General features: G+C 43.4%; 1 protein-coding gene across 1 annotated transcript in view; it reads left to right on the top strand.

The window, feature by feature from the left end:
* The first annotated feature begins 20,372 nt into the window (after nt 1-20,372).
* The window catches only part of SMS (spermine synthase), a 68,483-nt gene continuing 67,877 nt past the window's right edge, over nt 20,373-20,978 (top strand). Inside the window, exon 1 of the mRNA XM_054006141.1 lies at nt 20,373-20,566. Coding sequence (XP_053862116.1) covers nt 20,512-20,566 — 55 coding nt within the window. The 5' untranslated portion in view covers nt 20,373-20,511. The remainder of the gene's footprint in view (nt 20,567-20,978) is intronic.

The following is a 20,978-nucleotide window of genomic DNA, read 5'->3' as shown; positions in this document are numbered from 1 at the left end:
AGTAGACCCAAGCAGAAATACTGGGTGTAAATCAGCTGGTGTAAATCAGCATCGTTCCCCTGGCTATGATACAGCTACAGTGCTTTATAGCAGCTGAAATTCTGCCCCCTTCCCCAGGTAAAAATTCTGCATTTCTGCAACAAACAGCATTGTGGTTTATGTTGCTGGTCTTTTTGAAGGGGCAGCAGGTGAGGGATGCATCTGGGAGCCATTTGCCTTCCCCCATCCTTCCAGAAGGGCTGCATGCAATTCACTTTGGCTCCAGTGAGCGCCATTCTTGTAGTTGGCTAGAATGGGCCACCTGAAAGCAATAGGAAGCACTTCCTCGGTACACAGACACTGTTGAAAACTTTGCTTTTGCAATACTCCCTTCCCTTACCAGCTTTGGGAGCTTGTGGCCTGAACTTGTTTTCCCCACACTTTAACACTTTATGATTCCTTCATAGTAAAGTTTCAAAGCTGTATTAAGTCAATGTTCAGTTGTAAATTTAGAAAAGAACCACCACAATGTTACCAACAGAGTTACCAACATTTCAGAGTTATGAACAACCTACATTTCCAAGGTGTTTGGGATGATTTAGAGCATATGCATACAGCATAATAAAAGGACGGGTTACAGGCTGGTTGTGTCCCAGAATAAAAAATCTAGGGAAAAGGTAGTTTAGAATATATGAAGTCATGCTAGTGCATAATCTTGCTACTCAAAATCTATAACATGACATTGATGGGGTCCAGGTATATGGCACTATTTGGCACAATGTTGTTCAATACATAATTTACCATACCTTCCTCTGCCCTCACCCCATTTTTCAGCCCCCAAATCTGTAATTCTCCATACATGTGGTTTAAAAAAATACATATTGCTTTTTCAATTCGCAAGCAAAAACAGTAAAAGTTGAAGGCCAGTGGTCCAGTACATAAGTTTATTACTGTAGGGTTGCTTTTATGTATGCCTATGACATAGGAAAATACAATAAAATGTGCGGAGAAATCTGAGTTTTAATCTCTCAATGTTTTATTCTGCATAGTGAATTCTTAAAAATAAGCATAAGAAAAAACAGACTGTCACTTTAATGCTTTCAGGTGTCTATTCTAATCCATGGCACTTGGTGCTTCATGGATTCAGTGAGCTGTTCCACTCTTGGTCTTTTGGCATGCTGTGCATCACAACAGTGTGGTCTGTGATACAGATGGGCCTACAATAAGCAAAACAGAATATAAAGTAATTAAACATTCTGCACTTACAGCCTTAGAGTTATGTCCATAGGCATGCCCCTGCATGATGCCTTGCTGAGTCATAAGGTGTATCCCTGGCCTTCTCTCAATGGGTCAGTTGTATAGCTGATGCCCCTTGATGGGCCATCAAGCAGGCTAGCCAGTGCTGATGCCAAATTGTCTGACGATAATCACCCAGATGCACAGCACAAGTTTGGAACTACAGACATACCATACATATAATTTACAATACAAACACATAAATGAAATTATTACACCTGGAAAATTATAACATTTTTGCAAAAAGAACAGGAGTACTTGTAGCACCTTAGAGACTAACAAATTTATTAGAGCATAAGCTTTCGTGGACTACAGCCCACTTCTTCGGATGCATATAGAATGGAACATATATTGAGGAGATATATATACACACATACAGAGAGCATGAACAGGTGGGAGTTGTCTTACCAACTCTGAGAGGCCCATTAAGTAAGAGAAAAAAAACTTTTGAAGTGATAATCAAGATATCAAACTGTCTGTACTGGGCTAAGAAGTGTGAGAATAGTTACAAGGGGAGATAGATTCAATGATTGTAATGGCTCAGCCATTCCCAGTCCCTATTCAATCCTAAATTGATTGTATCTAGTTTGCATATCAATTCCAGCTCAGCAATCTCTCCTTGGAGTTTGTTTTTGAAGCTTAATAAACCCTGTGGAGTGTCCTCTTTTTTTAATGTTTAACTATGGTAACCCTATGATAACCAGTGTGGGGGAATCAGAAGCACAGTTTGTGACTGGATGGAGAGTTTAACCTCAGTGTTACCCACCAGTCTTGGGAGTATCTGCTCTCCCTTTTGCAGCCTGCCCTGACCTTGGCATTTCCAGTGAGGGCTGCTCTAGGCACACAGGGTCACAGCGTCTTCCTCAGTATTTTGAGACTACTCGTTTAATGTCTAATTGTCTTGCTTCTCAAACCTCCACTGAACTGCTGTTAATGCACTATTCTTGCAATTTCTATCAGGAATCCTGTATACTACTTGAAAAATCTTGCTTGCTTCTCCCTTCTTTGGAGGAAAACCTTCCAGATCCTGGGTGCTATCAGAAAGTAAAGCATGTTGCACACTGGGTTTTGTATATCTTAAACATTTCTCTTTGGTGTGGCTCTTGATATTACCTAGAATCCATAAAACATAACAATAACCTCTGATAGATTTTTTGAATGTTTTGTCAACCTCCTATTCAGTAGATATTCCATACATTTTGCATTTATAGCCTTGAAGAAACCTTGTCTTTGTCAGTGGGTAAAGACAGCTTTTGAACCAAAGCTTAAACATTAAGGATAGCTATGTACACAAAAATATGTCACTTTGCATTTAGCAGCAGTACCTCCAGTTTGCATTTGCCTGTCGAAGTTAGGAGGAAAGACTAAAAATATGAAATATTTGTCTATTGGCTAAGTGACAATTCAGAAGGTATAACAATTTACAAGTATTTGAAAGATGATGGAGGGGGAGAGAAGAATTATTTGGGATATACAAGGGATGGAATTCAGAATAAGGAGATGGCATTAAGGAAAATTCGGGCTGAATATAAATCACCTATTAGAGAGATGCACTGAACTGTTGAATTCCCTTCGGAAGGAAGTGGAAGACTTGCTATTGTCATTATTTATACTACAGTAGTGTCTAGAGGCCCCAACAAGCTTTGAGACCCATTGTTCGAGAACTGTCCTGAAGAACTTATAATCAGAGTAGACAAGACAGCAGTGAGAGAAAGGAGGTGAGGTTACCATCGTTTTCCAAATGGGACATTGAGACACAGACTGTGGTTTGTCCAAGGAGAGACAGAAAATCTGTGGCAGAGCCAGGAATTAAACACAGATCTCCTAACTCCCAGGCAAGCGCTCTAACCGCATGACCACCCGTCCTCTTTAAGGGACACTGACCCATGTTAAAGACTGAACAAAGCAGTAGCGCATTGGCTGGGGAATGGACTGGATGACCAAACAGGTGTTTTTGCCCTGGCTCCTTTGATGCTATCACTGATGTGGCTTCTGAATTTTGAAATAACTGAAATTTTACTTTGTTGACTGCTAAAGCCTCATGCCAAAATCATTTCACCTTTGATAAAAAAAACATCATTAGAAGAAAACCACTGCTTTCTCAATGACTGGCACAGTTTTGATACCTGACTACGAAAGCTTTTTTGCTCATTTATTGCCCCTCAGATTGCAAAAGACTTTCTTATAAAAGCTCAGTGGCCATTTCTTTGCTCCTATCTATTTCTGAAAATTTGCTCTAGTTACGGTTGCACTAACGGTGAAGTTGAAGAATTGAGAAGGTGAGTCACTCAGGTTGCATGTATGTATGTATAGCCCATTAACCATTCTGCTCAGCTACTCTTTATCCTATCACTTAATCACTTTGAAACCAAAGTGAAACCAAAGTGTATATTATTTCTTGTTCCATCAATTGCTAAGACAAACAAGTTTGTGTACATTTACAGGAGATAATCCTGCCCTATTCTTATTTACAATGTCACCAGAAAGTGAGAACAGGCATTTGCATGGCACTTTTGTAGCTGGCATTGCAAGGTATTTACGTGCCAGATATGCTAAACATACATATACCACTTCATGCTTCGACCACCATTCCAGAGGATATACTTCCATGCTGATGAGGCTCATAAAAAAAGTTAGTTAAACTTGTGACTGAACTCCCTGGGGCGGAATTGTATGCCCGCTGCTCTGTTTTACCCAAATTCTGCCATATATTTCATGTTCATAGCAGTCTTGGATGATGACTAAGCACATGTTGTTCCTTTTAAGAACACTTTTACTCCAGATTTCACAAAATGCAAAGTCTTAAAAGAGCAATGCTCCAATGTGAAAACTAGAGAACCCGAACCACCAAAAAAGAAAATCAACCTTCTGCTGGTATCATCTGACTCAGATAAGGAAAATTAATATGCGTCGGTCTGCACTGCTTTGGATTGTTATCGAGCAGAACCTGTATGTGCAGGGATGCATGTCCCCTGGAAAAGTGGTTGAAGCACGAAGGGACATGTGAATCTTTAGCGCATCTGGCACATAAATATCTTGCGATGCCAGCTACAACAGTGCCATGCGAACGCCTGTTCTGACTTTCAGGTGACCTTGTAAATAAGAAGCAGGCAGCATTATCTCCTGCAAATGTAAACAAACTTGTTTGTCTGAGCGATTGGCTGAACAAAAAGTAGGACTGAGTGGACCTGCAGACTCTAAATTTTTACATTGTTTTATTTTTTAATGCAGTTTTTTTGTCCATAATTCTACATTTATAAGTTCAACTTTAATGATAAAGAGATTGCACTACTGTACTTGTATTGAGTGAACTGAAAAATACTGTTTCTTTTGTTTTATTACAGTGCAAATACTTGTAATAAAAAATAAATATAAAGTGAATACTGTACACTTTGTATTCTGTGTTGTAATTGAAATCAATATATTTGAAAATGTAGAAAACATCAACAAATATTTAAATAAATGGTATTCTATTATTAACAGTGCGATTAAATCAAGATTTTTTTTTAATCGCTTGACAGCCCTAGTGATTATTAAATGCCCAGATCATAGCAGCATCTTCTTCTTCAGCAGTTAGGCATCTACCCTGCTACTTTGGATTGCGAATATTGTCAAGAAAATAAGGTGGAATAAGTGCTTGATGCATCCACTTCTTTACTGCCTGCAATTTAACTTTGTTGTGGGACATTTCTTTCTTCAATGTCTCTTGAAATTCTTTCCAAATTTCAGCAGCATCAGCAGTACAGCAGCAATCTTTCTGCAGTTTGTCCAAGGCTATGGAAACTGGTTTCAGTATATTCAGCATGTCTTCTACATTTCTCTTTAGTCCAGCGTTGATTACTTTGGCTGTGATAATTCCATCTATTTTGTCATTATTTTTTTCACAAATTGTCATCAGAATAGGCCAGTTCTTTATAAGTAGCTCAAAATAGTCAACTACTAAATTCCATTGTACATTCTGTGGGAGAATTAGTTTGGATTCTCCTCCTCTTTTCAGCAAAGCTGAAGCAAAGTGGTTATTACAGAAGTATTTTTTCAATTTCAGGGACATTGTCCTTTATTCCTGGAGTTGTACTTAAGATTTCTTCTCATCGTGGCTGCATTTGCATTGTCTGTGCCAAAGCTATGCACTTGACACTTGAATGTTTGTTCAGTTTGTTATAGCTTTTACTTTAAATAACAAAATAAAAATCCAATTTAGAAACAAACATTTGATTTTATATCTACATCTATCTATCTATTATTTTTAAATCAATTTGTATCCACCCCACCAGGAATTCCTGGGTGAATGGTTACTATCTCACTAAACAATGCAAAAATGTCCCAAGAGGCATCATGCCGCATGGAAACGTGTGGCACTCTGGGTTACCGGCCCATAGTGCACTGCACTTTACACTGATGCAAGCACTCCTGGTGAGTATGTGCTTTGCTGACACATGCAGCCAGCTCTTTATGAGCAATATACAAACTTCAGTGGTTGTACACCGATGTAAGTTGCATCAACCAAAGTTTGTAGTGTAGACGTGGTCTGAGTCTGTAATCCGCTGGAAAAAACAGGGCAAGTGTGCCTCCTCAGTACCAATTGCTCATCATAGTGCATTATTGTGCAATGATTCATTAAAAACAATTACATATAAAAAATAATATGTTTAAAGAAACATAGTGTAAGTACATCCCAGAAAGGAAGCCATGGTGTTGACACTAATAAATGACACAATTACTAAAAAAGAAGAATAGTTTCCTACAGAAATTATGACTCTACATCTTTTATATATGGACGATCACATTCATGGAACCTGGGAAGGTTCCAGTGTGCCCCTTCTGGAGAAGTCCTACGAGTGCATGAAGCCATCAGAACTGCAACAGCATTTAGGCTGGGCTTTTTCAAAGGAGCCCAAATGAGTTAGATAGATAACACCTATTGATTTCAGTGAGAGTTGGGCACTTAATTCCCTTAGTCTTCCTTTGAAAGTTCCCCCTATCCCCCAAAATAATCACATGAGGATGAGCAGAAGCCAGCCAAATAATTTCAGAGGAAAAACAATCTGCTATATAAAGAAATAAACCAAGTTTTTACATAATCCATTTCTGTTTTGGGAATGTCAAGTGTTATTTCACTATACCACATGTTGTATCGTAGCATACATATCACAGCTATTTTGTGAATATTCAGACTATGTACCAGAACAGTTTGCCATATGATGGTCATGTAATGGTGATATTTCTGATAGCTGGATCACAGGACTGAAAAGCTGGGAAATACTGTCATAATCTGTATTATGCAGTGGATTTTGTACCCCTTTGGTGAAAATACTGACCCATTGAAGTCTATGGCAAGACTCCTATAGACTTCAGTGGAATCAATATTTTGCCCCTTATTTGCAGTGCTAGTGGTGATGGTGTATAATTAGAATTTTATTCTATCTGTCCATTATACATTCACCTGGTTTGCTGGGCAGATGTGCATAGGCTTACATACAAGTTCACTAAAATTATACCAGCTAGAATTAAGCCATGTGCAGTATAATAACCTTACAAAAGGGCGTGATTTCCAGGTCACGGAGGTTAGTTTTAAATATAGTCATGTTACTTAGTATTTGTATCATCATAGCACCTAGGACCCCTAGTCATGGACCTGGATCCCATTGTGCTAGGTGCTGTCAAAATACAGGATGAGAGAGTCCTTGACCCAAAGAATTTACAATCTAAGTGCAAGACAAGAGACAACAGATGGATACAGACAACTAGATGGGGGAGTACAAGGAAACAATAAGACAATATTGGTCAGCATGACAGGAAGTAGTTTCAGCACACCAATGGCTTAACAGTTGTCAAGAGTTTTGTAGACATCATGGAAAAGGAGGGTTTTATGAAGGGGGATAATGCATTAGTTTTGTGAATGTTTATGGGGAGATCCTCTGAAATGTGAGGGGCAGCATGGGAGGAAGCACAAAGGCGGTTGTTTGATAATTTAACAATTAGGAGATGGAGGCTGGTATCATGGGTTGACTGCAAGCAGGAGTCAACATCTCAATAGCAAACGAAAGACAATAGCTCAAGTAGGGATAGACCATGAAAGGCCTTAGCAGTGAAGATAAATAGCTTGATGCTAAAGAAAATGGGGAGCTAGTGGAGGGATGAAAAGCAAGGGACTAGCATAATGAGCAGCTGCATGGATATGAGCAAGGCAAGATTGCATTTGTCAAGGTGAGAGAAAAGGAAATGACAGTTATTGAGATGTGAGCTGATAATTCTGGATGAGAGTTTTTAGCTGTGTGGCTGGATAGGAAACCATGTATTTCAGACATGTTAAGCAGAAAGAATAGGCAAGCTTAGACATACCCTATGTGAGGACCTGGAGATTGGTCTGAGTCACAGATGATACCTGGGGTACAGGCCTGAGTGTTGGTGTGGTGGTTGTGGCAGGATGATGATGGGATGGAGACGCCAACATTTCAGGACTGAATGTGAACCACTCAAGCAGTACCTGTTTACTTATGATGTTTTAAAGAGAGTCACACCACTGTGTTAATTAGTTCACTTTTTTGTTGTTCTGTTTGGCATTCTTTATGAACCCTTACCTTTGATTGGGTAAACCCCAGGATAGTTCTGCACAGCAAAAAGAAAACATTGGGAAAACCTAAAAAGGCAGGAAAGGTCACCTCACCTTGGAGGTAGAAATCTGCCCAGAAACACAAGGGCTCAGCACAGCATACTGGTTGCTGCCCACCCCAGTGGCAGTCTGTGCCTGCTCTTGGTATCATCAGAGAAGACAGAAGCTAGAAGACACCTGCAAGACATCTACCTATTCCTGACACCTACCTTTTCCTGAGATCTCCGCTGTGGCATGTCATCCTGTGGTTCCTGGTTCCCTGTAGTTCCTGGTTCGAGTTCCCGAGGCTCCGGATCCAGATTCGTTTGGCTCCATTCCTCCACAAGACTGAGTAAAGTAAATGACTTACTTGTGGTCTTTTATAACCCATGTATGCTTTTAGTTTGGGTCTGGGCTTAAAGCCTATTTGGGTATTAAACCACCAAGTGTTTATAATTAAGGCTGTGAGTTTGTCACGGAAGTCAAGATTTAGTTAGGGGTATATAGTACAAGTCATGGACAGGTCACGGACCGTGAATTTTTATTTCCTCCACATGACCTGTCCGTTACTTTTACTAAAAATACCTGTGACTAAAATGTAGCCTTATTTATAATAAACCTTATTTGTTTTTGACCCTTAACACTGATTAATGTGATTTTTGGGGATTGCCATAGTTTATAGAAGCTAATTTAAGGGGGAGAACCTGTACAGGAGGGGGACGTAATAAAGAATTATCCTAATCATTGGTAACAACTGAACTGGGGGAAGTCACTAGCTAAGCACCTAGAACCAGAATTTGTTGAAGGGCTAAATCAGTTTTTGACAGCAGTAGCCTCTTCTGCAGGCATGGAGAGACTATTTTCTTATTTGGACTAATTCATTCAATGTTGAAAAATCAATTGGGAGTTGAAAAAGCAGGAGAACTTGTCTTTTTCTTCTAGCATATGAATAAAAACAAGAAGGGAGTAAAAGAGATCTAGTAGCTGTAAAAGTTTGAAGGACAGCCTAAGTAACTGAAGAAACTCTGTCTTATTTTCAAGACACTTAGGGAGTAAGAACTTAAGGGATCGTCATTTTGTTAGGCATATTTGAAAATTTTCCCAGGCTGACCTGAAATAATCAGTTTAATTCACTGACTACAATAAATCCCTCTGTTCCTTTAATAAATCATTTAGCTGTAAATGTGAAACATAAGACAAGTTTATGTATCCAAAATATTTGATTGTTTTATTCAATAAAAATAAATTATATATGATATTTTTGTTTGTTGAAATTCCAGTTATCATTCTAATGCAGCTTGACACAAACCCATGAGCAAAAAGTGAATTATCTAGTAAACAAGAAATATATCATTCACCATTTTCTAACATACTAAAAGTGTACATTTAATAGGACTGAAAATATAAAAAGATATATAATTGCTTAAATAAATGTATATAGGAATAGTGTACCCTCCAAGGTAGCAAAAAGATGTATCAATTCCATCAAGGCTCTATTTAGTTATAAATCCACATATTTTAATGGTTATATCAACCTCTGAGAATTGGACCTTTCTTTAGAAAATAAGTGAAGTACAAAAGTTGATTAAAACTCATGATTTAAATCCTGGCTTTCTATTTGGTGATTTAAATCACTTTGATTTAAATTAATCCACCCTGATTTCTGGGAGACAGGGATCAAGTTCCCAGCATGCAACTTTCTCTGTTCCATAATACCTTCCACATCCCATAATTTTCAATGTTTGGGTCTCCGCCATCTCTGAGAGAAGCATGGAGCCCACAGAGTTCAGCACTAGTCTCATTAATGTTTCAAATACAGGACACACAATTCCCCAGCATTTGCAAGCCTTCGGGGAATACTACAACAACTGGGATCACATCGAGGAGAGTTTGTTGATGGACATAGTGAAAAAAATTCCAGATTATTTGTGGCATTCATGGAGCAGCTGCAGATGACAGAAGGCCACTTCTGGGTCTGAGAAGCATTGACTGGTGGGATTGCAGATTTGGGACGATGAGAAGTGGCTACAGAATTTTTGGATGTGAAAGGCCACATTCCTGGATCTATATACTGAGTGCACTCCAGCCTTCCAATGCAGGGACACCAGAATGAGAGCTGCATTGACAGTGGAGAAGTGAGTGGTGATCATGCTCTGGAAGCTTGTAACACTAGATTGCTACCAGTCAGTGGGAAATCATTTTGGATGTGAAGAATCTACAGTGGGAGCCATTGTCTTGTAAGTGTGTAGGGCCATTAATTATCTCCTGCTAAGGAGGACTGTGACTCTTGGCAGTGTGGAAGAAACAGTAGATGGGTTTCCGAACAGTGCTGGGACATTAGACGGCGTACACATCCCTATTTTAGCACGAGCCCACTGTGCTACTGACTACATCAACAGAAAGGAGTATTTTCCCATGGTTATGCAAGCACTAGTGGATCACCAGAGGTGCTTTGCTAAAAGTTGCATAACACTTGCACCTTTAAGAACACAGGACTCTGCAGAAAGTTGCATGCAGGAATATTCTTTCTTGATTGACGGATTTACCACTGGCAATGTGAAAATGTCAACCGTAATTCTGGAGCCTTGGTCCCCTGGCTCACAAAGCCATACACTGGCCACCTGGAGAGCCCCAAGGAAAGATTCAACTAATGGCTCAGTAGGTGCAGAATGACAGTTGAATGTGCTTTTAGTAGACTGATGGGTCACTAGCATTGTTTACTCATTAGATTAGATCTCAGTGAGTAAAACATCCCAATGGTTATAGCTGTATGTTGTGTACTGCATAATATATGGGAAGCAAAGGGGGAAGAGCTACTGCCAGGGTAGAGGGGAGTGGTGGAGCAGATGCCTGCTGAAGTTGAGAAGCCAGATGGCAGGATTATTAGAAGATCCCCACATGGAGCTATGTGTTTGAGGGAGGCTTTTTCACAGTCAGCCACCGTAGTGTACTCTTGTGCTATCTTGAGATACTGTCTGTCTCGTGTACTTCAAATTATGTATATTTTGCTTTGTGCCTGCTGGTATCTATTCGTTGCGCCTGCTGCAAATTATAAATACTGCTGGGCTGGGGGCTTTGCCTGCCGCTGTGAACGGTGTGGTACTTGCTGTATAAATATGGCTGGGTGTTCTCCTGATGATACAAATTCTGTGGTGGCTTTTAAACATCCTCCATATAAGGGGGAGTAGAAAAATAAAACAATTAAGAAGAAAAGAGCCATCTTACTGAGCAATAGTATTGCATAATTAATAACTTAGCAGTACTGGTTTCTGAACTGTGTTCTTTCCCTATCTTCTCTATTACGTTCCTTTCCCTCTGTGGACTCTGTATAGTCACTCTGCCTCCCTTGCTGTCTGAATGATTTTTATTTTTATTTCCTTTCTATTTCCCACCAGCCCCTCCCCACATGGTGCCTCCTTCTGCATGAACATTTTGATGAGTAGTACTATTATTTTCTTCACATAATTCTAAGCGAGATTCACTGATTAAGTAGATATTCTTTTTTCTGGTATACAAAATTTGTAAAAGGCTGAGCCGGCATGCAACCCAGCTAGAACTAGAGGGCAACCAAGAAAATAAATGGGGCAAGACCCACTGGTTGAGAACCACTTTTTTAATAACAGCATAGGCTTCATTCCACTTTCACACCACTACAATCCCAGTATGAACCTTAACTGAGTCACTCCTGATTTAAACAAGTGCACCATGTGTACAGAACTAGGGTACCAGATAATTGGTTGTAATTTATAATATTATTTATTTAAGCAATTAACTTTTTTCTCAGTTTGCCAAAATTTTCCAGAATTGTCATGTTGTTTAAGAACCCTTAGAATCTAAGATATAATTTGACTTTCTAGGTCTCTTGTTACAAGTAAAGACAGGTCAAACTTTGTTGTACTTTCCTAGAATTGTAAGGATGTATTTAATGATTCAACCCAACACCCAGATTTTTAAAGGTATTTAGGTGTTTCCCAAAATGAGACTTGGGGTCCTAAGTGCCTAAATCACTTTTGAAGATGGGACTTGGCTGGCGAAGTTACTTGGGCCCAGATCCTCACTTCCTTTGAAATCACAGGGGTTAGACGCCTAAATACCTTTGAGGATCTGGATCTTAGACTTTTCTAATTGAGTGGACCAATGTCTAAATACTGTTCAAAGTCTGTGTCTAAGTCCCTACGTGAGGGGCGGGCAAGGGAGAGATCTTGTGTTTGCTTTAACAAATTGTAATATACTCAGATATACCAGGGGGGTTGGTATCAGAACCTAGATAGATAATTAATAAATTAAAGGCCCAGTTTTGTCAGAGTAGTGAATTCCATTCTTCTTTGACAAGCGTGAGCTAAACAGATGACACATTTAGAAAATACATTCTACTTAAATTCTCTCTCGCATTACAAGACATAATATATGTAAATACTTATAAATTCTCTGTAAGCTTTACCTTCAATTCCCCACAAAATACCTTCTGAGATCCTGCCTTTTCCACATCCTTCTCTTCCAAAACAGGACCTGAAAAATTTAGCAGACTTCTATGAACCAGAAGCAAATACTAAAGACTTGGAAAGCCAGAGGCATATCACTGGTGAAAAGCCAAGCCCATGTCTGCAGCTGAAGGGAAGTGTAAAGGGGATGGGATTTCTATCAGAGCATTGCACCACAATTTTGTCATATTTGTTTCCAAGCCTAGGTATGACTACTTTTCTATTACTAACCAGTACTCATTTTAGGGTGATCTTAAAGGTTGGCACACTTCACAGTGCATATTCACAGTGTGGTTCGCCATCCCAGGCCAATGGGGGCTGCGGGAAGCGGCACGGGACGAGGGATTTGCTGGCTGCCACTTCCCGCAGCCCCCATTGGCCTGGGACGAACTGCGGCCAGTGGGAGCCATGAGTGGCCAAACCTGCGGACGCAGCAGGTAAACAAATCGGCCCGGCCCGCCAGGGTGCTTACCCTGGTGGGCCACGGGCCAAAGGTTGCCGATCCCTGGTCTAAAGTCAGGCACGAGAACATGAGGAATACACAACATGTGAAAATTTTGTGATTTGACTAGCATCACATCAGAATTCTGTGGCATAGGCAGGAATAGAATCCAGCTCTCTAGGGCAGCACTGAACTACTTCAACCATCCCTTCTCTTTCTGCAGTCCCCTACCTCATTCACTACACCAGGGATCGGCAACCTTTTGTCTGGAATGGCGAACCACTGCCAGTGGGAGTTGCGATCGGCCGAACCTGCGGACGCTGCAGGTAAACAAGCTGTCCCGGCCCACCAGTGGATTTCCCTGACGGGCCGCGTACCAAAGGTTGCCGATCCCTGCACTACACACTTAATTTCTGCAACAAATGGAGCAGGAGTAGTGTCCTTAACTTACACAGCCCTGATTCATCCCCAAAGCAGGTCCAGTCTGAGCACTGAAAGAGGCAGGAAACCTTAATTCTGGCATTTGCTAGCTTTCAAGTGCATGACTTTACAACCTTAATAATGTCTTTTAATGTATGTAGTATTGTGTGTGTAATATAACGAGAGAAATTGAGAAGCTTGCAGCATTCTGAATGCATACACAGCCTTCAAACTTCAGAGTGGAATATAGTTTATGTATATTGCATAACCCTCTCTCCCCCTCTAAAAATACAAAACCAAACCCAAAACACTGTTAAAACACCTGGCATGGAAAATTTCAGCCCACTCACTTAAAGTCTGGCTAAATTACAATGAACAACAGGATTTATAATGGGAAGTGTCAAACAGCCTTCATAGTAGGCGGTGCTACTAGCCCCACCTATAATTAAATTCAAAATGTTTTTAATTGTATCATATAAAAATTGTCCTAGGAAGGCAATAAATGTATACTTCATGCATATATATATAAATGCCAAATGAGAAAGAGTTGTTTTGGAAAATCCTATATATTTCAAGTCACAATTAGGAAAGCACTTCTTACAATTTAGATGCCATCTTCATGTCTTCTTCTTGGGCAAACTCTAGCCAGAGGTAACTTTATACTTTGGATTCCAGTGCTGGGGTGAGGGTTCCCTTACCTTTTGCCCAATTACCTTCTGGAATCTGGAAACAGTTACGGTGTTCCAGTCACACCCTCATTCCCCAGCCTATTCCTAGGACTCTTTGGGATGGTGGTTACGCCAGCTCCGTGCCACAGGCACTCCTGTGCCACAGCGGTTCCACGGGGGCTGTCACCTAAAAAGAATGTCTCAGGTGTGGGAATCTCCCTCACATCCTCACATTCTCTGCACTGAAGATTGATACAAAGACTTCATTTAGCTTTTTTGGAATGACCTTATTTTCCTTGAGTGCTCATTTAGTACCTTGATTGTCCAGTGGCCACACTCACTGTTTGGCAGGCTTCCTGCTTCTGATTTACTTATTTAATTTTGCTGTTAGTTTGTGTCTTTTGCTAGTTGCTCTTCAAATTATTTTTAGCCTGCCTAATTATACTTAACTTGTCAGAATTTATTCTCCTTTCTATTTTCCTCAGTAAGATTTTACTTTCAGTTTTAAAAGGATGCCTTTTTGCCTCCAACCACCTCTTTTACCCTATTGTTAAGCCATGGTGGCATTTTTGTTTGTTTGTTTTATTTATTTATTTGGGGTATACATTTAGTTTGAGCTTCTGTTATGGTTTTTTAAAATAGTTTCCAAGCAGCTTAAAGGCATTTCACTCTTGTGACTATTCTTTTTAATTTCTGTTTAACTAGCTTCCTCGTTTTTGTGTAATTCCCCTTTTGGAAGTTAAATACTACTGTGGTGGGTTTCTTTTGTATTTTCCCTATAAGAATGTTTAAATTTAGTTTCTTTATGGTCACTAGTATCAAGCAGTTCAACTACATTTTCTTGGGCCAGGTCCTGTGTTCCACTTAAGCCTTAGGCCTTGGCTACACTCAGGACTTCCCAGCACTGCCGTGGCAGCGCTGTGAAGCACAAGTGTAGTCGCGCTGCCAGCGCTGCGAGAGCTCTCTCGCAGCACTGTAAGTACTCCACCTCTCCCACGGGAATGGCTTGCAGCGCTGCGAGTGAGCGTGCAGCACTGCAGGCTCTGATTACACTCACACTTTACAGCGCTGTACTCGCAGCGCTCGGGGGGGGGGGGGGGGAATGGAATGTTTTCACATCCCTGAGCGCAGCAAGTTGCAGCGCTGTACAATGCCAGTGTAGCCAAGGCCTAAATCAGGAATTGCCTCTCCCCTTGTGGGTTTAAACTGCTCCAAGTGGTCATTAATGGTGTCTAGAAATTTTCTCTGCATCCCATCCTGAGGTGACATGAACCCAATCAATATGGAGATAGTTGAAATCCCCCAATATTACTGGGCTTTCTGATTTTGTAGCCTCTCCAATCTCCCTGAGCATTTCACAATCACCATCCTGATCAGTAGTATATTCCTACTGCTATATTCTTATTGTTCAAGCATGGAATTTCTATTCAGAGATTCCATGGTACTGTTTGATTCATTTCAGTTTTTTACTATATTTGACTGTTCATTCCATCACATATCATGCCACTCCTCCACCAGCACAACCTACACAACCTACTTTGTCATTCCTATATATTTAATACTCTAGTATTACTGTGTCCCATTGATTAACATCATTCCACCAAGTTTCTGTGATGCCTATTATATCAATATCCTCATTTAATACCAGGCACTCAAGTTCATCCATCTTAGCATTTAGACTTCTAGTATTTGTAAATAAATAAGCACTTACAAAATTTGTCAACATTTAATTGTCTGCTTTCATGAGATATAATTGAATGGGACTCTTTTTATTTGACTGTTTCTCTCCAGTTCCTATCTGTACTTTATCTACTTCTATCTTCTCCTTTTTTACTAGGATAGAGTATCCCTTTTATTAAATCCTCCCCTAAAGAATGTCTGTGTCTGAACTGTGTGTTCCTCTGCACCTGTCAGCTTTCCTCCAGCCATTAGTTTAAGAACTCCTCTACAACCTTTTTAATTTTACATGCCAGCAATCTGGTTCCATTTTGGTTTAGGTAGAGCCCATCTCTGCTGCAAAGGCTCCTTCTTTCCCAAAAGGTTCCCAGTAAGCCTTAATCCCTCCTCCTAACACCATTATCTCATCCAGTGAGACCCTGCAGAGCCAGTTAGACAGGCAGAACCTCATGTGGAATTGAAAGCATTTCAGAGAATGCTATCATGGAGGTCCTGGACTTTAATCTCTTACCTAGTAACCTACATTTGACCTCCAGGACCTCTCTTCTACCTTTCCCTCTGTCACTGGTACCTACATGTAGTACGACCACCACTCTTCTATGGCTCAGCTCTCCGGCCAAGTCATGTAATAATTCACTCTCCTTCTAGAGTAACTAAAGGTCCAATTTAAAGTTCAAAGTGTCCAAACTTCTGCTCATCTCAAATGCTCATGAAATCTTTTGCTTCTTGGCCCCTGTAGAGACACTCTTGAACAGCTTCTTCCCCAGCAGGGTTACCCCCGTTTCCCTTTGCTAGGGACTCTTAAGGTATGTCTACACTACGAAATGAGGTCGAATTTATAGAAGCCGGTTTTATAGAAATCGGTTGTATACAGTCGATTGTGTGTGTCCCCACATAAAATGCTCTAAGCGCATGAAGTCGGCGGACCGCGTCCACAGTACCGAGGCTAGCGTCGACTTCCGGAGCATTGCACTATGGGTAGCTATCCCACAGTTCCCGCAGTCTCCGCCGCCCATTGGAATTCTGGGTTGAGATCCCAATGCTTGAATGATGCAAAACAGTGTCGCGGGGGGTTCTGGGTACGTCATCAGGCACCTCCCCCTCCATCAGAGCAACGGCAGACAATCGATTCGCGCCTTTTTACCTGGGTTACCTGTGCAGACAACATACCACGCCAAGAATGGAGCCCGCTCAGCTCAGCTCAGCTCACCGTCACCATATGTCCTCTGGGTGCTGGTAGACGTGGTACTGCATTGCTACACAGCAGCAGCTAATTGCCTTTTGGCAGTAGACGGTGCAGTATGACTGGTAGCCTTCATCGGCAATCTGGATGCTGGCAGATGTGGGGCTGGCAGATGTGGGGCTGCATTGCATACAACAGCAGCCCCTTGCCTTTTGGTAGAAGATGGTATATTACGACTGGTATCCGTCGTCATCGTACTGCAGTGGCTGTCAATCATGGGCACCTGGGCAGTCTCGACGATGATGGCTATCAGTCGTAGTATGCTATTTTCTGCCAAGTGCCCAGTATTTTCTGCCAAGCACCCAGAAGATGACGAGGGCTATCAGTCATGCTGCACCGTCGTCTGCCAGCTTAAGATGTAAAAAATAGATTTGTTCTGTATTCATTTGCTTCCCCCTCCCTCCGTGAAATCAATGGCCTGCTAAACCCAGGGTTTTGAGTTTAATCTTTGGGTGGGGGGGGCCATTCTGTGTGACAGTTGTTTGTGTTTCTCCCTGATGCACAGCCACCGTTGTTGATTTTAATTCCCTGTACCTGTACGCCATGTCGTCACTCGTCCCTCCCTCTCTCCCTCCGTCCGTCAGATACTAGTTTCGCGCCTTTTTTCAGACCAGACGCCATAGCACTGGGATCATAGAGCCCGCTCAGATAACCGCGGCAATTATGAGCACTATGAACACCACGCGCATTGTCCTGGAGTATATGCAGAGCCAGGACACACCAAAGCAAAACCAGGACCAGCCGAGGAGGCGATTGCAGCCAGGCGACGAGAGTGATGAGGAAATTGACATGGACATAGACCTCTCACAAAGTACAGGCCCCAGCAATGTGCAAATCATGGTGTTACTGGGGCAGGTTCATGCCGTGAAATGCCAATTCTGGGCCCGGGAAACAAGCACAGACTGGTGGGATTGCATCGTGCTGCAGGTGTGGGACGATTCCCAGTGGCTGCGAAACTTTCGCATGCGTAAGGGCACTTCCATGGAACTTTGTGACTTGCTTTCCCCTGCCCTGAAGCGCCAGAATACCAGGATGAGAGCAGCCCTCACAGTTGAGAAGCGAGTGGCGATAGCCCTGTGAAAGCTTGCAATGCCAGACAGCTACCGGTCAGTCGGGAATCAATTTGGAGTGGGCAAATCTCCTGTGGGGGCTGCTGTGATCCAAGTTGCCAGGGCAATGAAAGACCTGGTGATATCAAGGGTAGTGACTCTGGGAAATGTGCAGGCCATAGTGGATGGTTTTGCTGAAATGAGATTCCCAAACTGGTGGGGCAATAGACGGAACCCATATCCCTATCTTGGCACCGGAGCACCAAGCCACCGAGTACATAAACCGCAAGGGGTACTTTTCAATGCTGCTGCAAGCCCTGGTGGATCACAAGGGACGTTTCACCAACATCAACGTGAGATGGCCGGGAAAGGTACATGATGCTCGCGTCTTCAGGAACTCTGCTCTGTTTCGAAAGCTGGAGGAAGGGACTTTCTTCCTGGACCAGAAAATAACTGTTGGGATGTTGAAATGCCTATAGTTATCCTTGGGGACCCAGCCTACCCCTTAATGCCATGGCTCATGAAGCCATACACAGGCAGCCTGGACAGTAGTCAGAACCTGTTCAACTATAGGCTGAGCAAGTGCAGAATGGTGGTGGAATGTGCATTTGGACGTTTAAAAGCGCGCTGGCGCAGCTTACTGACTCGCTCAGACCTCAGCGAAAAGAATATCCCCATTGTTATTGCTGCTTGCTGTGCGCTCCACAGTATCTGTGAGAGTAAGGGGGAGACATTTATGGCGGGGTGGGAGGTTGAGGCACATCGCCTGGCCGCTGATATGCGCAGCCAGACACCAGGGCGGTTAGAAGAGCACAGCAGGGCGCGGTGCGCATCAGAGAAGCTTTGAAAACGAGTTTTGTGACTGGCCAGGCTATAGTGTGAGACTTCTGTTTGTTTCTCCTTGATGAACCCTCCGCCCCACCCGGTTCACGATTTTATTGCTAATCCCTTCGTCGGAGGTGGAGTAAAGAAACCGGTTTAAAGGGCCCCTTAAGTCGATAGAAAGGGCTTCGTCGTGTGAACGTGTCCAGGCTTAATTCGATTTAACGCTGCTAAAGTCGACCTAAACTCGTAGTGTAGACCAGGCCTTAGCAGTTTACCTCTGAGGAACTCCCTGCTACTTTTAGGCCCTAACTCATTGCTCTTCCCCTCCTCCCCTAAGCCTATCCTATCTTCTCCTCTCCAGGTGATTCAGCTTGACTGCCTCAGACTCTTCCTGGAGGGGAACTCCCCTTGTTTCTTTCTCTAGGGTCCACCTTTCTTCGGAGTTCCCAGCTCTGTTTCAATAGTACTCACCCTGCTTCACCGGCACAGCTGGGGTCAGTCTTTCTAATTAAGCCCCATTACACCCAGTGGGGTCATTAATGAACTAATGGCAGCTCCTCAGTAACGCTAGGGATAGCTGCTAGATGATGGGCAGAGCTTGCCTCAAAGGGCCAGCTAGTCCATGACACATGTCTTATTGGCTGCTATGGTCTGGTTGCATGTTTCAGTCGAGTTTTTGGTAACCATGCCACAAAATGATACATTTCTAGATGTCAAATCAGCCACAGCTGCTTGACCTAAAATTTTTACTACCACCCATTGTTTACATGTTGCCTCTTTCATCTGCTGTTTGTGGTATGCATCATCTCATCTTGCAATTCTAATTTTATTCAAAGATTTTAAAAGTTTCCTTACAGCAGCCTTTCTTAAATGTTTTGAAGGAGAGTGACAGCAGCCTTCCTACTAGGCAATGAAGTTAGGACTGGGAGAACACAGGGAACACTGTGGTATTTCTGTGAAACAAGTCCCTGGGAGAACTCAGGGGGTGGGAGTGTATTTTTGTTGTGGCAGCACAGGTGGCATCTGTCTGCTCCAAAAACAACTGAAGGTTTGGGAAGGGTCCAACTCTAGAATCCATCATGTTCCAAAGAGAGGCGCAGGGCAGCAAAGGAAGCATATAAAACTAATACACTCATTTTTTTTTGCAGTGCTGTTGTACATAGGAGCCCCAGCCATGGGCTGGGCACTGAACAAGCACAACAAAAAGATGGTTATAGGTTCTTACTGTGTCCCTAAACCTCTGCCTGCCTGATGCTGGGACAGGGACTGGCTCACTTGCTGATTACCTGTTCTGTTCATTCCCTCTGGGGCGCCTGGCATTGGCCAGTCGGAAGACAGGATACTGGGCTAGAGGGACCTTTGCTCTGACCCAATATGGCTGTTCTTTCCTTCCTTGCTGGGCTTACAACCCAAGGAACCAAAGTATTGCGCTCACTCTCCCCCTCTCCTGGTGCTGGTACAGCGTGGGCGTGCCAGGGAGGGAGAGGGGATATTGTCTGGGCTGGGAGCGCAGCAGGGCGCCAGGGTTTGTTTGCTGTTTAATTACTGCCCAGTGTCTCCCAGACCTATGGGCGGCAGTGAAGGGGGAAGGTTGGGACCCCCCCCCTCCCCCAGGTTTGGACTCCGCGGCCCGCCTGCAGCACAGCCTCGCCGCCGCGGTTGCGCTCCCCTCAGTGTGGGCTGGGCGGCGCTGGCGGGTCCCTCCCCCTGCGCTCCCCCAGCCCGCCGCACACGCGGCAACGCAGCAGCCCCACGCCGCACACAGGCTCTGGCAGTGGCACTCGCAGCGCAGCAGCAGCGGCCGCCGCCACCAGGCATGGCACAGGGCTCCGCCTCGCCATGGCAGCAGCAGCAGCGCGACACAGCACCCTGGACTTCCTGCTCAGCGCCCCAGGTCAGCGCCCCCGCCCGCCCCGTTTCCCACTTGCTAGCGCCCCCCGCTTGCACCTCCCCGCCCCGAGCGGCGGCTGGTGCTCCGCCTCTGGCCAGACAGCGGGCCAGGGGGAGCCGGCCCCGGCCCGCTCCTTGCGGCAGGCCCTCCTGCTGCTCCAGCCGCCGCCGCGCTCTGCCCATCAGCCAGCGGCCACATGCGAGCGCTTCCCTCCCCAAATCCTTGCGCTCCTTCCTTCCAGATCTCCCCCCCACCCCACCCCACTCCTTCCAGGCACGCAGCTGATTCCCTCGTGCAGGCATCCGGCTGCCCCTCCCCCCGGTGTGTAGGTTGCTCCCCCACCCCCGCCTGCACGTCTCCTGTGGTCTCCCCTCCCCCATGTTGTAGGGCCCCCTGTGGTAACCCCCCTCAGGCA

The sequence above is a fragment of the Malaclemys terrapin genome, chromosome 1, assembly GCF_027887155.1.
Source record: "Malaclemys terrapin pileata isolate rMalTer1 chromosome 1, rMalTer1.hap1, whole genome shotgun sequence".
NCBI lineage: Eukaryota > Metazoa > Chordata > Testudines > Emydidae > Malaclemys > Malaclemys terrapin.
The sequence above is the reverse complement of the archived record's forward strand: the minus strand, read 5'-3'. Positions and strand labels throughout refer to the sequence as shown.